Source organism: Garra rufa, chromosome 14 (assembly GCF_049309525.1).
Source record: "Garra rufa chromosome 14, GarRuf1.0, whole genome shotgun sequence".
NCBI lineage: Eukaryota > Metazoa > Chordata > Actinopteri > Cypriniformes > Cyprinidae > Garra > Garra rufa.
Window position 1 is genome coordinate 4,128,515 of NC_133374.1, and position 15,119 is coordinate 4,143,633.

At 35.4% G+C, this 15,119-nt stretch overlaps 1 protein-coding gene across 1 annotated transcript; it reads left to right on the plus strand.

Annotated features, from left to right (window-relative positions):
* Positions 1-5,505: 5,505 nt before the first annotated feature.
* On the plus strand, positions 5,506-8,661 carry LOC141285240 (uncharacterized). The gene has a single exon (XM_073818280.1). It carries the CDS (start codon positions 5,506-5,508, stop codon positions 8,659-8,661), a length of 3,156 nt encoding a protein of 1,051 aa, XP_073674381.1.
* The last annotated feature ends 6,458 nt before the right edge of the window (positions 8,662-15,119 follow it).

Consider the following 15,119-nt stretch of genomic DNA (forward strand, 5'->3'; position numbering starts at 1 on the left):
GAACTAAAAAGTTTCTTTGCTTAATCGTTATGGTAACCAGCTGAGTCTACCTAGACAAGTGTTGTCAGATGATGTCATCAGGAATAAATGGTAAAACTTATAAGCACTTAGTGTATTCTTTGTTTTATAATGCACATAATTATGCATATGTTCTCATAAACAATTGCAACCACAAGTATAGTACATGCATACTCATATATGTTAACCTGGACTACAAAATCAGTCTTAAAACCAGTCTTAAGCAGCACAGGTATATTTGTAGCAATAGAAAAAAAAAAACATTTTAAGGGTCAAAATTATTTTGGGTTTTTTTCTTTTATGTCAAAAATCATTAGGATATAAAGTAAAGATTATGTTCCATGAAGAAATTATGTTTCCTACCATAAATATATCAGAACTTAATTTTTGATTAGTAATATGCATTGCTAAGAACTTAATTTGGACAACTTTTAATGCTTCTGAAAGACATCTCTCATGCTCACCGAGGCTACATTTATTTAATAAAAAATCCAGTAAAATCAGTAATATTGTGAAATATTATTACAATTCAAGATACCTATTTTTTATTTGAATATATTGTAAAATGTAATTTATTTTTATGATGCAATGCTGAATTTTCAGCATCATTACTCCAGTCTTCAGTGTCACGTGATTCTTCAGAAATCATTCTAATCATTTAAGAAATATTTTTCAAAATTATTATCAATGTTAAAAACTGTGGAAACTGATATATATATATATTTTTTCAGGATTGTCTGATGAATAGAAAGAACAGTTTTTTTTTTTTAAATATAGAAATCTTTTGTAACATTATTAATGTCTTCAATGTCACTTTGTGACACATGCTTGACTAATAAAATAATGCATTTATTTTAAAATTAAATGAATACAGTCACAAAGCCCACATATATACAGACTATTCAAAGTCTGTATATATGATACAATCTTTAATGCTTCTGAAAGACATCTTTCATGCTCATCAAGGCTGCATTTATTTAATAAAAAATCCAGTAAAATGTTTAAAAGTAATATTGTGAAATATTATTACAATTCAAAATACCTATTTTTCATTTGAATATATTGCAAAATGTAATTTATTTCTATGACGCAATGCTGAAATTTCAGCATCATTACTCCAGTCTTCAGTGTCATGTGATTCTTCAGAAATCATTTTTAATCATTGAAGAAATATTTTTCTAAATGATTATCAATGATGAAAACTAGAAACTGTGATATATTTTATTTTTCAGGATTGTCTGATGAATAGAAAGAACAGTTTTTTTTTTTAAATATAGAAATCTTTTGTAACATTATTAATGTCCTTTACTTTCCCTGACGCATCCTTGACTAATAAAATAATGCAATTATTTTATATTTATTTTATTCTATAAATGAATACATTCACTAGATTAATAAAGCCCATATATACAGACTATTCAAAGTTTTACTGAATAATTTCATACTGATTTATGGCACGTCTCATATCGCACTCACACATAATAATTTGATTGATTGTTTGATTGTCTTTATTAATGTCTGTCTCCACTCTCAGTCTTACTCATTAATTACCACAATCAGTTGGATAATTAAGACTATCAACACACACTTTCTCTCAAGAGTGTTTGAGTGTGTGTGATTGTGTGTGTGCAGCATATGCTCACAGTCAGAAGTCGTACGAAAGCTTCACTTCCTCAGTTACTAAGCAACTTTAGAAGCGCGACAGCAGGGACTTGCTGCGAGATTTCAGCGCTGGAAAGACACACACGACTTTCAGCTGCTCGCCGACTCGAGCGTTTGATGAAAAATACAAGACACTGCGAGAGACGGAACATATATACTGCATTAGAGCTGAGAGACTTTCTTTAGTAATGCAACCTAATGCATTAATATATAATTACTGCATAAGTAAAGGTTTCTGTTTGCATATGCACTTGTGTGTGTGTGTGTGTGTGTGTGTGTGTGTGTGTGTGTGTGTGTGTGTGTGTGTGTGTAAGAGACTGACCGCTCATATTCAGCCAATCAGATCCCTTCAGTTTGTCCACAGAGTGTTCTGATAGGTTAACTGAGCTACTGAAGTTTTCAGTTACTGCTCATCTATAGGAAATAAAAATCACAAATGAGATTTTGTTAATATATAGTAATTCTATCTAACTGAATAATCTCAATAACAACTCAAACATTATTTTTTAAAATAACAACATATGTAAGAACCGTGAACATGCAAATGTGTTGTTTAATTATTATGGTAAGAATACTTAAAGAAATAGTAATATATATATACTATTATAAGATGTAAACATGTAATTAACAAAAAAAAGTAACTGTGGTCTTATAAGTATTTAAAAATGTAATACAACCTAATTACAAGTAATTAATTTTTGGAATTGATTACAAGTGCTTATTTTTTGGAATGGATTATAATTGCTTAATTTTTGGAACAAATTAAAAGTACTTTATTTTTAGAATCCTTGAAACAGATTACAAGTACTTATTTTTGAAACCGATTACAAGTAGTTAATTTTTAGAATCTTTGGAATAAATGACAAGTACTTAATTTTTGGAAGAGATTAGAAGCAGTACATTTTTAGAATCTTTGAAATAAATTACAAGTACTTAATTTGTGTAATTTTTGAAACCGATTACAAGTAGTTCATTTTTAGAATCTTAGGAACAAATTACAAATACTTAATTTTTGGAACAGATTACAAGTAGTTATTTTTAGAATCTTTGGAACAGATTACAAGTACTTCATTTTTGGAATTTTTGAAACAGATTACAAGTATTACATTTTTGGAATTTTTGGAACAGATTACAAGTAGGTAATTTTTAGAATCTTTGGAACACATTACGAGTACTTAATTTTTGGAATAGATTACAAGTACTTATTTTCTTTTAGAACTTTTGGAATGGATTCCAAGATCTTAAATTTTGGAACAGATTACAAATACTTTATTTTTGGAACAGATTACAAGTAGTTAATTTTTAGAACTGTAGAAACATGTTACAAATACTTAATTTTTTGAAAAGATTACAATTAGTTAATTTTTAGAATCTTTGGAACAGATTACAAATACTTAATATTTGGAATTTTCAGAACAGATTGCAAGTAGTTCATTTTTGGAATCTTTGGAACAGATTACAAGTATTACAAGTAGTTATTTTTTAGAATCTTAGGAACAGATTACAAATGCTTAATTATTTGAAAAATTACAAGTAGTTAATTTTTAGAATCTTTGGAACAGATTACAAGTACTTAATTTTTGAAACAGATTACAAGTAGTTCATTTTTACAATATTTGGAACAGATTACAAGTGTTTCATTAAAAAAATTGAAACCGATTACAAGTAATTCATTTTTAGAATTTTAGGAACAGATTACAAATACTTAATTCTTGGAACAGATTACAAGTAGTTACTTTTTAGAATTTTAGGAACAGATTACAAGTAGTTTTTTTTATTTTAGGAACAGATTACAAGTAGTTAACTTTTAGAATTTTAGGAATAGATTACAAGTACTTAATTTTTGGTATTTTTGAAACAGTTGACAAGTAATTCATTTTTAGAATTTTAGAAACAGATTACAAGTGCTTAATTTTTTTGAATTTTTGAAACAGAATACAAGTAGTTATTTTTTAGAATTTTAGGAACAGATTACAAGTACTTAATGTTTGGAATTTTTGGAATAGATTACAAGTGCTTAATTTCTAAAACGTTTGGAATGGTTAACAAGATCTTAATTTTTGGAACAGATAATATTAATACTTAATATTTTGAATTTTTGGAACAGATTAAAAGTAGTTCATTTTTAAAATTATAAGAACAGGTTACAAATACTTACAAGATTAGAAGTACTTAATTTTTGGAACAGATTACAAATAGCTAATTTTTTTGGTTTATGTGTGCGTGTAGTTTGGAATAAACAGTCAGAGATCTCAAAATGAACTCAAATGTTTCCCATCAAGTGCTTTAAGCTGCTATCCACATTCATTTTATACAGTACCTCTACAATCTTGCAGTCTCATTTGTTTCTTTTTTTATTTCTCCAAAGGAATTTCAGGACAAACTTCTGCGACTGGGTCGGGAACGCCGTGAGCCGTAAGACAGCAGCGAGATGCTCCTCTGGGCCTCCATTAGTATCCCAGCAGCCTCTCCGTCAGATATATATCTGTCTGGTGGAGTTTCAGGTCAATGAACATCAGCTGTAAGCATTCCTGTGAGAATAATAACATATCGTACATGATCAGACCAAACCACCCACTCCACACTCACTCATGACAGGAGCTGGATTTACACCACCGCGGGACTCCGTCTAACCAACCCATAATGCAGAACATGATCAAGAACAGCTCATATAACATATCATATTAACGCACACCTAATTACAACATGCTCTTGATGCACTCAGCTGACAATATTTGCATTTGTGGTGGAAAAAGCATTTTCTTCATTTCATGAGAATGAAATCTCATTAATACCTCAATTGTTTTTTGTTTTCGTTTTATATATCTACATCTATCTATCTATATATATATGTACACATATATATGTATACATACTGTATATATATATATATATATATATATATATATATATATATATATATATATACATACATACATACATACATACATACATACAGGGTGGGTTAGAAGTATCTAGGCAATATTTAATGGCTATAGAACTTGTAGTATCGATAATTATAATAAATAATAATTATTGTTTCAATAAATTTGTATTAGAAATATAGACTTAATTACCAAATTTTAATGCCTATTACTTTTCACCCACCCTGTAGAGTTTATAAATATATTTAAATTTATTTATATATATATATATATATATTTTTTTTTTTTTATTTTAGTTAAAGTAAGTTTTAGTAAATTTGTTGTATTTTATCATATTAAAAATATTAATACCCCAATTGTTTTTTTTTTCCTTGACAGAAAAGTAATTTAATGAATTATTTCAGATATTATTTTGGATATTTTATATAAAAAAAACTTACTTATGTGCCAGGGCACAAGCTGAGGCCTGATCAACCTCAGCTGGGTCCCCTGAGTGAGGGTGTCTGATGTTCGAGAGACCCGAAACACCCGATGACCTCAGGATACATCACTGATGATGTGCCCTGGTGCATCAGAAGATGTATCATCACAACTGTTAGACTGGAAAAACCAGTGACCACCAGGAACAGGCTGGGTGACAACCAGGAAGAGGCTGGTGACAGCTGGAGAGACAGACGACAGCTCGGAAAGACGGCAACCGGGGCGGCACGGGTCAGCACCCCTAACCACACCTCCTGTGAAGGAGGACCCAAAATAAGCTACGGAACAGACAAAGGAGATATACCCTCAGGGGAGCCCGAGAGGGGGGGAGAATGAGCACCCCAGCCGGACAGACACAAGGTTAACGAACAACAGCAATGGACAAACATTGACGAGAATAGAGTGTTTTTGTGGAAAGATTTGCAAAAATGAGAGAGGCCTGAAGATCCATCAAACAAAGATGAAATGTAAAGAGAGACTACAACCACCACAATGCTCAGGACCAGTGCCTGGTGAGACAGAGGAGGAGCAGGGCCCGGAAGCACCCCACAGAGCCCAGAGCCTCCAAGTGGTGCCGTCAGTCCCTCCGAGCAGGCCATCGGAGAAGAGAAGGATCAAGTGGCCTCAAGCCTCTAAAACATCAGAGTGGCAGAAGTTCGACGAGGATGCGGATGCAGTGCTAGAAACAACGGCCAAAGGGGATGTAGAGAGGAGACTGCAGACTATGACAACTATCATAGTCAGTATGGCTGCGGAAAGGTTTGGAGTTGAGGAAGAAAGGGGAGCTAGACAGCCCTACAGTAGGAACCAGCGGGCGGTTAAAATCCACAACATCAGGACAGAGCTGAAAGCCTTGACCAAACAGTACAAGGTGGCAAGACAAGAGGAGCGGGCGCCATTGGCAGAGCTTCGTTCTGTGCTCAGGAAGAGACTCCTTACCCTGCGTAGGGCGGAATACCATAGGAGGCGGCGCAGAGAAAGAGCTCAGAAACGCACTGCCTTCATCAGCAACCCATTCGGGTTCACCAAACAGCTCCTTGGGCAGAGACGCAGCGGACGCTTAACCTGTGCAAAGGAGGATGTCGAGCAACATCTTCAAAACACCTTCAGTGACCCCACCAGAGACCAAGACCTAGGACAGTGTGATACCGTGTTAAGACCACCAGAGCCAACGGTAGCATTCGACCAGGGGGAACCCCTCCTGAAAGAAGTTCAGTATGTGGTAAAGAGGGCAAGAACCGGGTCTGCTCCAGGACCAAGTGGAACCACCTACAAGGTATACAAGCACTGTCCCAAGTTGCTACACCGGCTGTGGAGGATCCTAAAGGTCATCTGGAGAAGAGGGAAAGCAGCGCAACAGTGGCGGTTTGCGGAGGGTGTGTGGATCCCTAAAGAGGAGGACGCCAAAGAGATCAGCCAGTTCAGAATCATATCACTACTCAGTGTTGAGGGGAAGATCTTCTTCAGCATTGTGGCTAGGCGGCTGGCTGACTTCTTCCTTAAGAACGGATACATCGACACCTCAGTGCAGAAAGGCGGCATTTCTGGTGTACCGGGGTGTTTAGAACACACAGGCGTGGTCACGCAGCTCCTCAGAGAAGCAAGGGAGAAAAGGGGAGATCTGGTGGTGCTTTGGTTAGATCTGGCCAATGCCTATGGCTCTATGCCCCACAAGCTGGTGTGGGAAACACTGGAGAGGCACCATGTTCCAGCTGCAGTCAGAGACCTCATTCTGGATTATTACAGCGAGTTCAGTCTGAGAGTTTCAGCAGGGGCAGTAACATCGGAGTGGCACAGATTGGAGGTTGGAATTATCACAGGCTGTACCATCTCTGTGATCCTGTTCGCACTAGCAATGAACATGTTGGTAAAATCTGCTGAACCAGAGTGTAGAGGCCCCAAGTCCAGGTCTGGGATCCGCCAACCACCAATCCGTGCGTTCATGGACGACCTGACAGTAACCACCGAGTCAGTGCCTGGAGCCAGATGGATCTTGAGTGGGCTAGAGAGGCTGTTGGGATGGGCCAGGATGTCTTTTAAGCCAGCAAAGTCAAGATCCTTGGTCCTGAAGAAGGGCAGAGTGGTCGACAAGTTCCGGTTCTCGATCTCAGGAACACCAATCCCTACCATCTCCGAGAAGTCTGTGAAAAGCCTGGGGAGGTACTTTGACAGCAGCCTCAAGGACACAGCTTCAATAAAGAACACCTGTGAGGAGCTGGAGAAATGGCTGAAGAGCGTCGACAAGACAGGCCTACCCGGCAAATTCAAGGCGTGGATCTATCAGCACGGGATTCTGCCGAGGATACTGTGGCCCCTGCTTCTCTATGAATTCCCGATCTCCACCATTACAGACCTGGAGAGGAGAGTCAGCCGCTACCTGAGGAGATGGTTGGGTCTACCGCGGAGCTTAAGCAACATCGCACTCTATGGAAACAGCTGCAAACTGACACTACCTCTGAAATCCATCGAGGAGGAGTTCAAGGTTTTGCGTGCAAGAGAGGTGCTGCAGTTCCGGGAATCAACAGACCCAAAAGTCTCTGGGGCAGGGGTGGTAGTCAAGACTGGCAGGAAATGGAGAGCAGAGGTGGCAGTGGAGCAGGCAGAGTCCCGTTTGCGCCATGGAGTTCTTGTGGGAACTGTGGCCAGAGGAAGGGCTGGACTAGGAGTCGTTGCAGCCCCGCGTTATGACAAAGCGTGGGGGAAGGAGCGGCGGCAACTGGTTCAGAACGAAGTCAGAGCAGCTGTGGAGGAGGAGAGGACCAGCAGAGCAGTGGGGATGAGACAGCAAGGCGCATGGACTAGATGGGAGCAAGTTGTGGAGAGGAAGATCTCGTGGACTGACCTGTGGCGGGCAGAACCGCAACGCATTAAGTTCCTGGTCCAGGCGGTCTATGATGTTCTTCCCAGCCCATCCAACCTGCACTGCTGGGGCTTGGCCGAATCACCAGCATGCCCCCTCTGCGAGAAGAACAAGGGGACCCTTGAGCACGTATTGAGTTGTTGTCCAAAAGCTCTGGGGGAAGGCCGATACCGCTGGCGTCATGACCAAGTGCTCAAGACCATCGCAGAGAGCATCGCTAGTGCTGTTTCCATCTGCCAAAAGTCCAGACCCAGGAAGCAAACCATCAGCTTCATTAGAGCCGGAGAGAAGCCAGGAACAAGGAAAGCAACAGCAGGGCTTCTCCAAACTGCACAGGACTGGCAGCTGTCAGTAGACCTGGGCAAGCAGCTCAAGTTCCCCCAGCATGTAGTCAAGACTTCACTCAGACCTGACATCATTCTGGTATCTGAGGCAACAAAAAATGTTGTCATGCTGGAGCTCACCGTGCCATGGGAGGAGCGAATGGAGGAGGCCTTTGAGCGGAAAAAGGGGAAGTATCAGGACTTAGTCAGCGACTGCCACGAACAAGGCTGGAAGGCAAGGTGCTTGCCTGTAGAGGTAGGGTGCAGAGGCTTTGCAGGACAGTCCCTCTACAGGGCATATACTGCACTCGGCATCACAGGTGAAAGGAGGAGAAGAGCCATCTGCAACAGCACAGAGGCAGCGGAGAAAGCCTCTAGGTGGCTCTGGATTAAGAGAGCGGAACCGTGGTTGAGCTGCCAGGGCACAAGCTGAGGCCTGATCAACCTCAGCTGGGTCCCCTGAGTGAGGGTGTCTGATGTTCGAGAGACCCGAAACACCCGATGACCTCAGGATACATCACTGATGATGTGCCCTGGTGCATCAGAAGATGTATCATCACAAAAAAATATATATAAAAAAAACTTACTTACTTAAAATAAAATAAACATTAACTAAAATCAAATAATTAGCATGATGTGAGCATAAAACTGATATAATTTAATTTTTACAATTAATAAAAGCTAAAAAACTACTAAAAACAAACAAAAATAGTAAAACCTTTACTAAAATTAAAATGAAATCAGAAGACATACAAATAAAATCAGATTCAAAACATTAGCAACAACTATAATAATATATTATATAGCATTAAGTTGATAATATTTGCATTTAAACTTCAATTTAAAATCCATTAATATCTTTTTTTTAATTGAAACCATAAAAGAAAAACATTTTCTTTAGTTGAAATGAAATAAATGTTAACTAAAATAAAATAAAATAAAAATAAATAAATAAAATAAAATGAAATAAATAACAATAAAAATAAAATAAATTTTATTATATATTTTTTCTTAACAGTAAAGAGATTTTAAAGGAGTGCAAATTAAGACCTTTTTCCTAAATTTTCAACATAAATATGAATATATCAATATGAATATCAATTACTCAACAGGGTTATTATTGTTTACTAAAATTAAAATTAAAACCATATATTAAAACCATTAAAGAAAAAAAATTCTTTAGTCGAAATAAAGTAAATGTTAAACTTTACTAAAATAACTAAAACTGAAACATAAATAAAAATGTATATAATACAAAAAATAATATATAAAATAAAATATATAAATATAAAATAAAATAATATATAATAAAATTAAATATAATAGTATCTCACTATACTAAAATACCCATTTTTTAGGCTGTTTACTCTTACTCTATGATAACGTTTCTCTCATTTGTGTCTCGATTTACAAAACTTTGATAATTCAACAAAATACAAGATGTTTTAATAGTGATGAAAGAGAAGAAATACTTTCCTGAGGTCGTTTGAGTCCTGCTTGTGTTTATTCCCCTCGTCAGCCAATCAGATCGCTCCATCTCTTGATGTGTGAAAACGAGCGTTATTAATTATTCATGCAGACCAAAGGGTGGCATTTTGTCTCTGCGTGTTTGGTTGACTGAGTTATGAAGATTGTTTGTGTTTGATTATGGCACAGAACAGCATTCTGGGGACTCTGAAGTAGAAAATCACATTTAGAGTGTTGTTTTTCTTTTTATGTTCTCAGACTTGGCTCAGATTACTTAAAAACACACTGCAGGAGTACAACATCTACCAGTCTAAATTTATATTTTATTTAGAATTTATTTATATTTTAATTATATACATTTTTATTTATTTTTCATTTTAGTTAAAGTTAGTTTTAGTAATTTTGTTGTATTTTTTATCATTAAATTAATTATAAATGATAATATAATTATAATTTTTCTAATTACAAAAATATTTTTGTAGTACATTTTACAAGAAAATTAAATTTTTTTACATTTGTATTTATATTATAAAAAATAATTTATGATGTATAAATTAATAATAAAATTGTAATATAATTATAATTATAATTGTATATTTCTAAAAATATTTTTATAGTACATTTTACAAGAAAATGTAAAAATATTTCTACTTTTTGCATTTATATTATAAAAATAAATTTATATATATAAATTAATTCTAAATTATAATTTTTGTAATTATAAAAACATTTTTATAGTACATTTTACAAGAAAATGTTAACATTTTTTCTACTTTTTGTATTTTAAAATACACGTACTGTACAAAATACTTTATATTATATATTTTTTTTATAATATATATATATATATATAATCATAAATAAAATGTTCGTTTTTAATTAATTTTGTTGAGAATCCCTTTGCAGACAATGACTGTCTTAAGTCTGGAACTCATGGACATCACCACAGACTGGGTTTCTTCCTTTTGTGGTGCTTTGCCAGGCCTTTACTGCAGCTGACTTCAGTTGTCGTTGGTTTGTGGGTCTTTCTGCCTTTAGTTTTGTCTTCAGCCAGTGAAATGCATGCTCAATCAATTTGAAATCAGAAGATTGACTTGGCCATTGCTGAATATTCCACTTCTTTACCTTTAAAAACTCCTGAGTTGCTTTTGCTGTATGTTTTAGGTCATCGTCCATTTGTACTATGAAGAGCCGCCAAACAACTTTGCTCCATTTAACTGAATCTGGGCAGACAGTATATCCCTATACACTTCTGAATTCTTCCGGCTGCTTCTGTCTTCTGTCACATCATCACTAAACACCGGTAACCCAGTGCCACTGGAAGACATGCTCATGCATTACACTGCGCCACCATGTTCACAGATGATGATGTTGTAGGCTTTGGATAATGAGCTCATTCTGGTACATGTTGATTTTAATTTCAGCAGTCCAAAAAATGCTTTTCCAGAAGTGGTCTGGCTTTTTTAAATGTTTTTTGAAAAAGTCTAATCTGCCTTGTTTGCACCTTGTGGTAAACCCTCTCTATTTTCTCTGGTGAAGTCTTCTCTTGATTGTAGACTTTGACAGTGAAAGCCTACCTCCTGGAGAGTATTCTTCACTTGGCTGGATGTTGTAAAATGTTTTATTACCATGTAGAGGATCATCCAATCATCCACCATACTGTCGTCTTTTGTGAACATCCAGGCCTTTTTATGTTGCTGAGCTCACCAGTGTGTTCTTTTTCTCAGAATTCACCAAACTGTTGATTTGGCCACTCCTAATGTTCCTGCTATCTCTCTGATGCATTTCTTTTGTTTTTGAAGCCAAACAATTGTCTGTTTTACTTGCATGCAGAGCTCCTGCATGATGGGTTCAGAGCAACAACTTCCAAATGCAAATGGCACACTTAGAATCAGCTCCAAACCTTTTACCTGGTTAATTGATGCAGAAAAAATGAAGGAATATATATATATATATTATATATATATATATATATATATATATAATATATATATATATATATATAATTATTATTATTTATTTATTTTTATTTTTTTCTAAAAAAAAAATAAAAAATAAAAATACTTTTGTCTCCATTTTCTCTCCATTTAATTTAGCTGCTGTCTAGGTGAAACTGCTGAGATATTAAAAAGATTTAAGTACATCCACCACAGTAAAAGATGGTTAAAAATGGATTGTATTAAATTAATATGACTCTAATGAGAAAACCTCTTGTCATGAGAATAAAAAAATAGGATTTATTTTCCATATTGAACATATTACATCTACTTTTTCTTCTTTTTCTTTTGGTTTTGGGGGTAAAATACAATCCGGATATGTTTTTTTGTGAGATTCACCCACTAATGCTAGAGAATCAGAAGACAAAAATATGTTGACAAGGTGTTTATTGTGTTTTTGGGTCCAAATAGCACCTGAAATTTCCTCAGAAGTTCCATTTGTAGGATAATTTTCAGCTTCAGCTCCATCCGTCTCACACACGCCTGCCAAACGACACACACACATCAGTGTTAGAGAGTGTGTAAATGTGTGTGTGTTGAGTGTCTCCATCCGTTATATCCTCCTGTGAGGACGTCACGCCTGCTAAACATTGCTTAATGTTCCCTAAATGTGTCCTTCCATTTCTGCTGCGTTCATAAAGGCTGATTTTAATTCAGCAATGATTTATGAAACACGCCTAATAAAGTCATTAGAACAGTGTGGAGGACTTAAGAGACAGTTCAACACTTCAGAATAATTCTGTCATCATTTACTTAATCTCATGTTGTTCTGTAATATAAAAAATATTATTTTTTTATTTTTATTATTTTTTTGTTTAATCATTTATTTGTTGGCAAACCAAGTGCTGCACAACAGAGTTTTACAGTTTATTAATTAAAACATGGACAAACTAACACAGTTTAACTCTGGGTTCTTGTCATATTTTATTGTCATTTTCTAAACTGTATATTAACTGTGAAAATGTGAGAAATGTTGAAGGTGTCTGAAAAAATTTAGGTTTGACTGTAAATACCTTTTTTTTATTTATTTTTTTATTCAAGATAATACAAGCATCTCAAGGCACAATTGTCAATCAAATTACTACAGAACAAAGAAAATGGGGAAAGAAATTAAATAAATAAAACATACACAAATAAGTGGGTATATTTAAATGCTCACATTCCTATGAACATATAATCACAATAATATAAACATACAAATAATCATCTAAACAAACAGGGAAAAAAAAAGACGAGGACCAACAGACAAAGAAAGAAAGAAAGAAAAAAAAAAAAAAAACACATTTTATCCAAAACCTGCATTCTCAAAGAATTTCCAGAAATGGGCTCCAAGATTTTATAAAAGATCTGGTTTCATTCGAACTCCAAATTTAATCTTTTCAAGTTTAAGGGCAAAAGGTAGGTCAAAGACCCATTGACGATAGGTTGGAGGAGATGGTTGCTTCCAATTAATTAATATAAGACACCTAGCCAACAGTGTGCAAATGCAATATTATCCATTTCTAAAGCTGTCAGTTTCACATTTTCCGGAAGAACCCCAAATAGAGCAGTCAAAGGTTGGGGTCTATTGCTGTATTAAAAATTTCAGAAAAACACTTGAAAATTCTTCCCCAAAACCTCAATAACTTAGAGCAAGCCCAAAAAGAATGAAACAGAGAGGCTGGCATAATAAAATATCTTGACATAAAGGTTGTTTCAAAATTAGGCAAGATAATAATAATAATAATAATAATAACAAAAAATTAACATTAGATTAAAATAATAATAATAATTTTTTTTAAATATAAATAATAAGTAATTGTACTAAATTAATACAATTATATTATTATTATTATTATTTATATATTATTTTAAAAATTAAATGTATTAAAATACATTATTCTTTTAACATTTTCTGCGTGAGATAAAATAACACTTTGTGGTTTTATTACTGGCTAATATGTGCGTGGTATTTGAGAGCTATAGAATATGAACATCCCTTTTGTGTTCTAAAGAAAGAAAGAAAATCATACAGGTTTGGATCGACATGAAGGACAGTAAATGATGATAGAATGATAATTTCTGGCTGAATTATCCTTTTAAACACATCAACACACAAAACACAATGAAGTGTGAGTTCCCTGAATATTAACCCACACACACACACACACACACACACACACACGCACGCACACACGCACACGCGCACACGCGCACACGCGCACACGCACACGCACACGCACACGCACACGCACACACACACACACACACACACACACACACACACACACACACACACACACACACACACACACACACACACACACACACACACACACACACACACACACATTCCTGAATGGGACAAATAGAATGAGACACAAAGGCCCTAAGCAGTGTGTGTTGAGTCTTAAAATAGCGTTATTCTTCAGTGAGTGACTGCAGGCGCTCTGGGTGATCATGAGCAGGCTGAGGATGTCAAACAATACAAGAGGGAACGTTCGTCAGGTGGCCACACACACACACACACACACACACAACACACACACACACACACACACACACACACACACACACACACATGTTGGGTTTACATGTTTTATGGGGACATTCCATAGGCGTAATGGTTTTTATACTGTACAAACCGTACTTTCTATCGCCCTACACCTACCCTACACCTAAACCTAGCCCTCACAGGAGATTGTGCACACTTTTACTTCCTCAAAAAAACTCATTGTGCATGATTTATAAACCTGTTTCCTCATGGGGACCTGAGAAATGTCCCCACAAGGTCAAAAATCTACTGGTATTCCTATCCTTGTGGGGACATTTGGTCCCCACAACATGATGAATACCAGGTACACACACCACACACACACACACACACACACACACACACACACACACACACACACACACAACACACACACACACATATATGAGTTCAGGCAAGAAATAGAAAAAGAGTAAATTCAATATTAGTACTGAATTTAAGCTTGTAGAATTTAAAATTTGAACTTAGGCTAAATTTCCTTGGAATTGTTTGTTATTTTTACAAAGTTTAAGTAAATATCAAAGTCATGATCCCGTTCTTCCTATCATGTACTTGGGCCTGAATAATTAATAACGTCACATTTTTGCTGTTTTCGAGATGTATTTACACTGTTTTATGTTGCTTTTGTTGTTAGGTTAAATAACTTGCTGTTTTGTAACATATAAAGTTCATTTTCTACTTAAAATAACCCATTCCTACTCAGAAACTATTCACTGATTGTTACCATCATTGTGTATCATGTGCCAAGTATTGAGGTCTCTGTGTTCATGTAGTTAGTTACTACATTGACTCAACATATAATCTTATAAACAGTAAGGAGTCGTCTACTTGCTTACATACATGTTTGTAAGTGAACCACGTTCTTTAAATAGCATTTTTCAGTGCTATGATGTT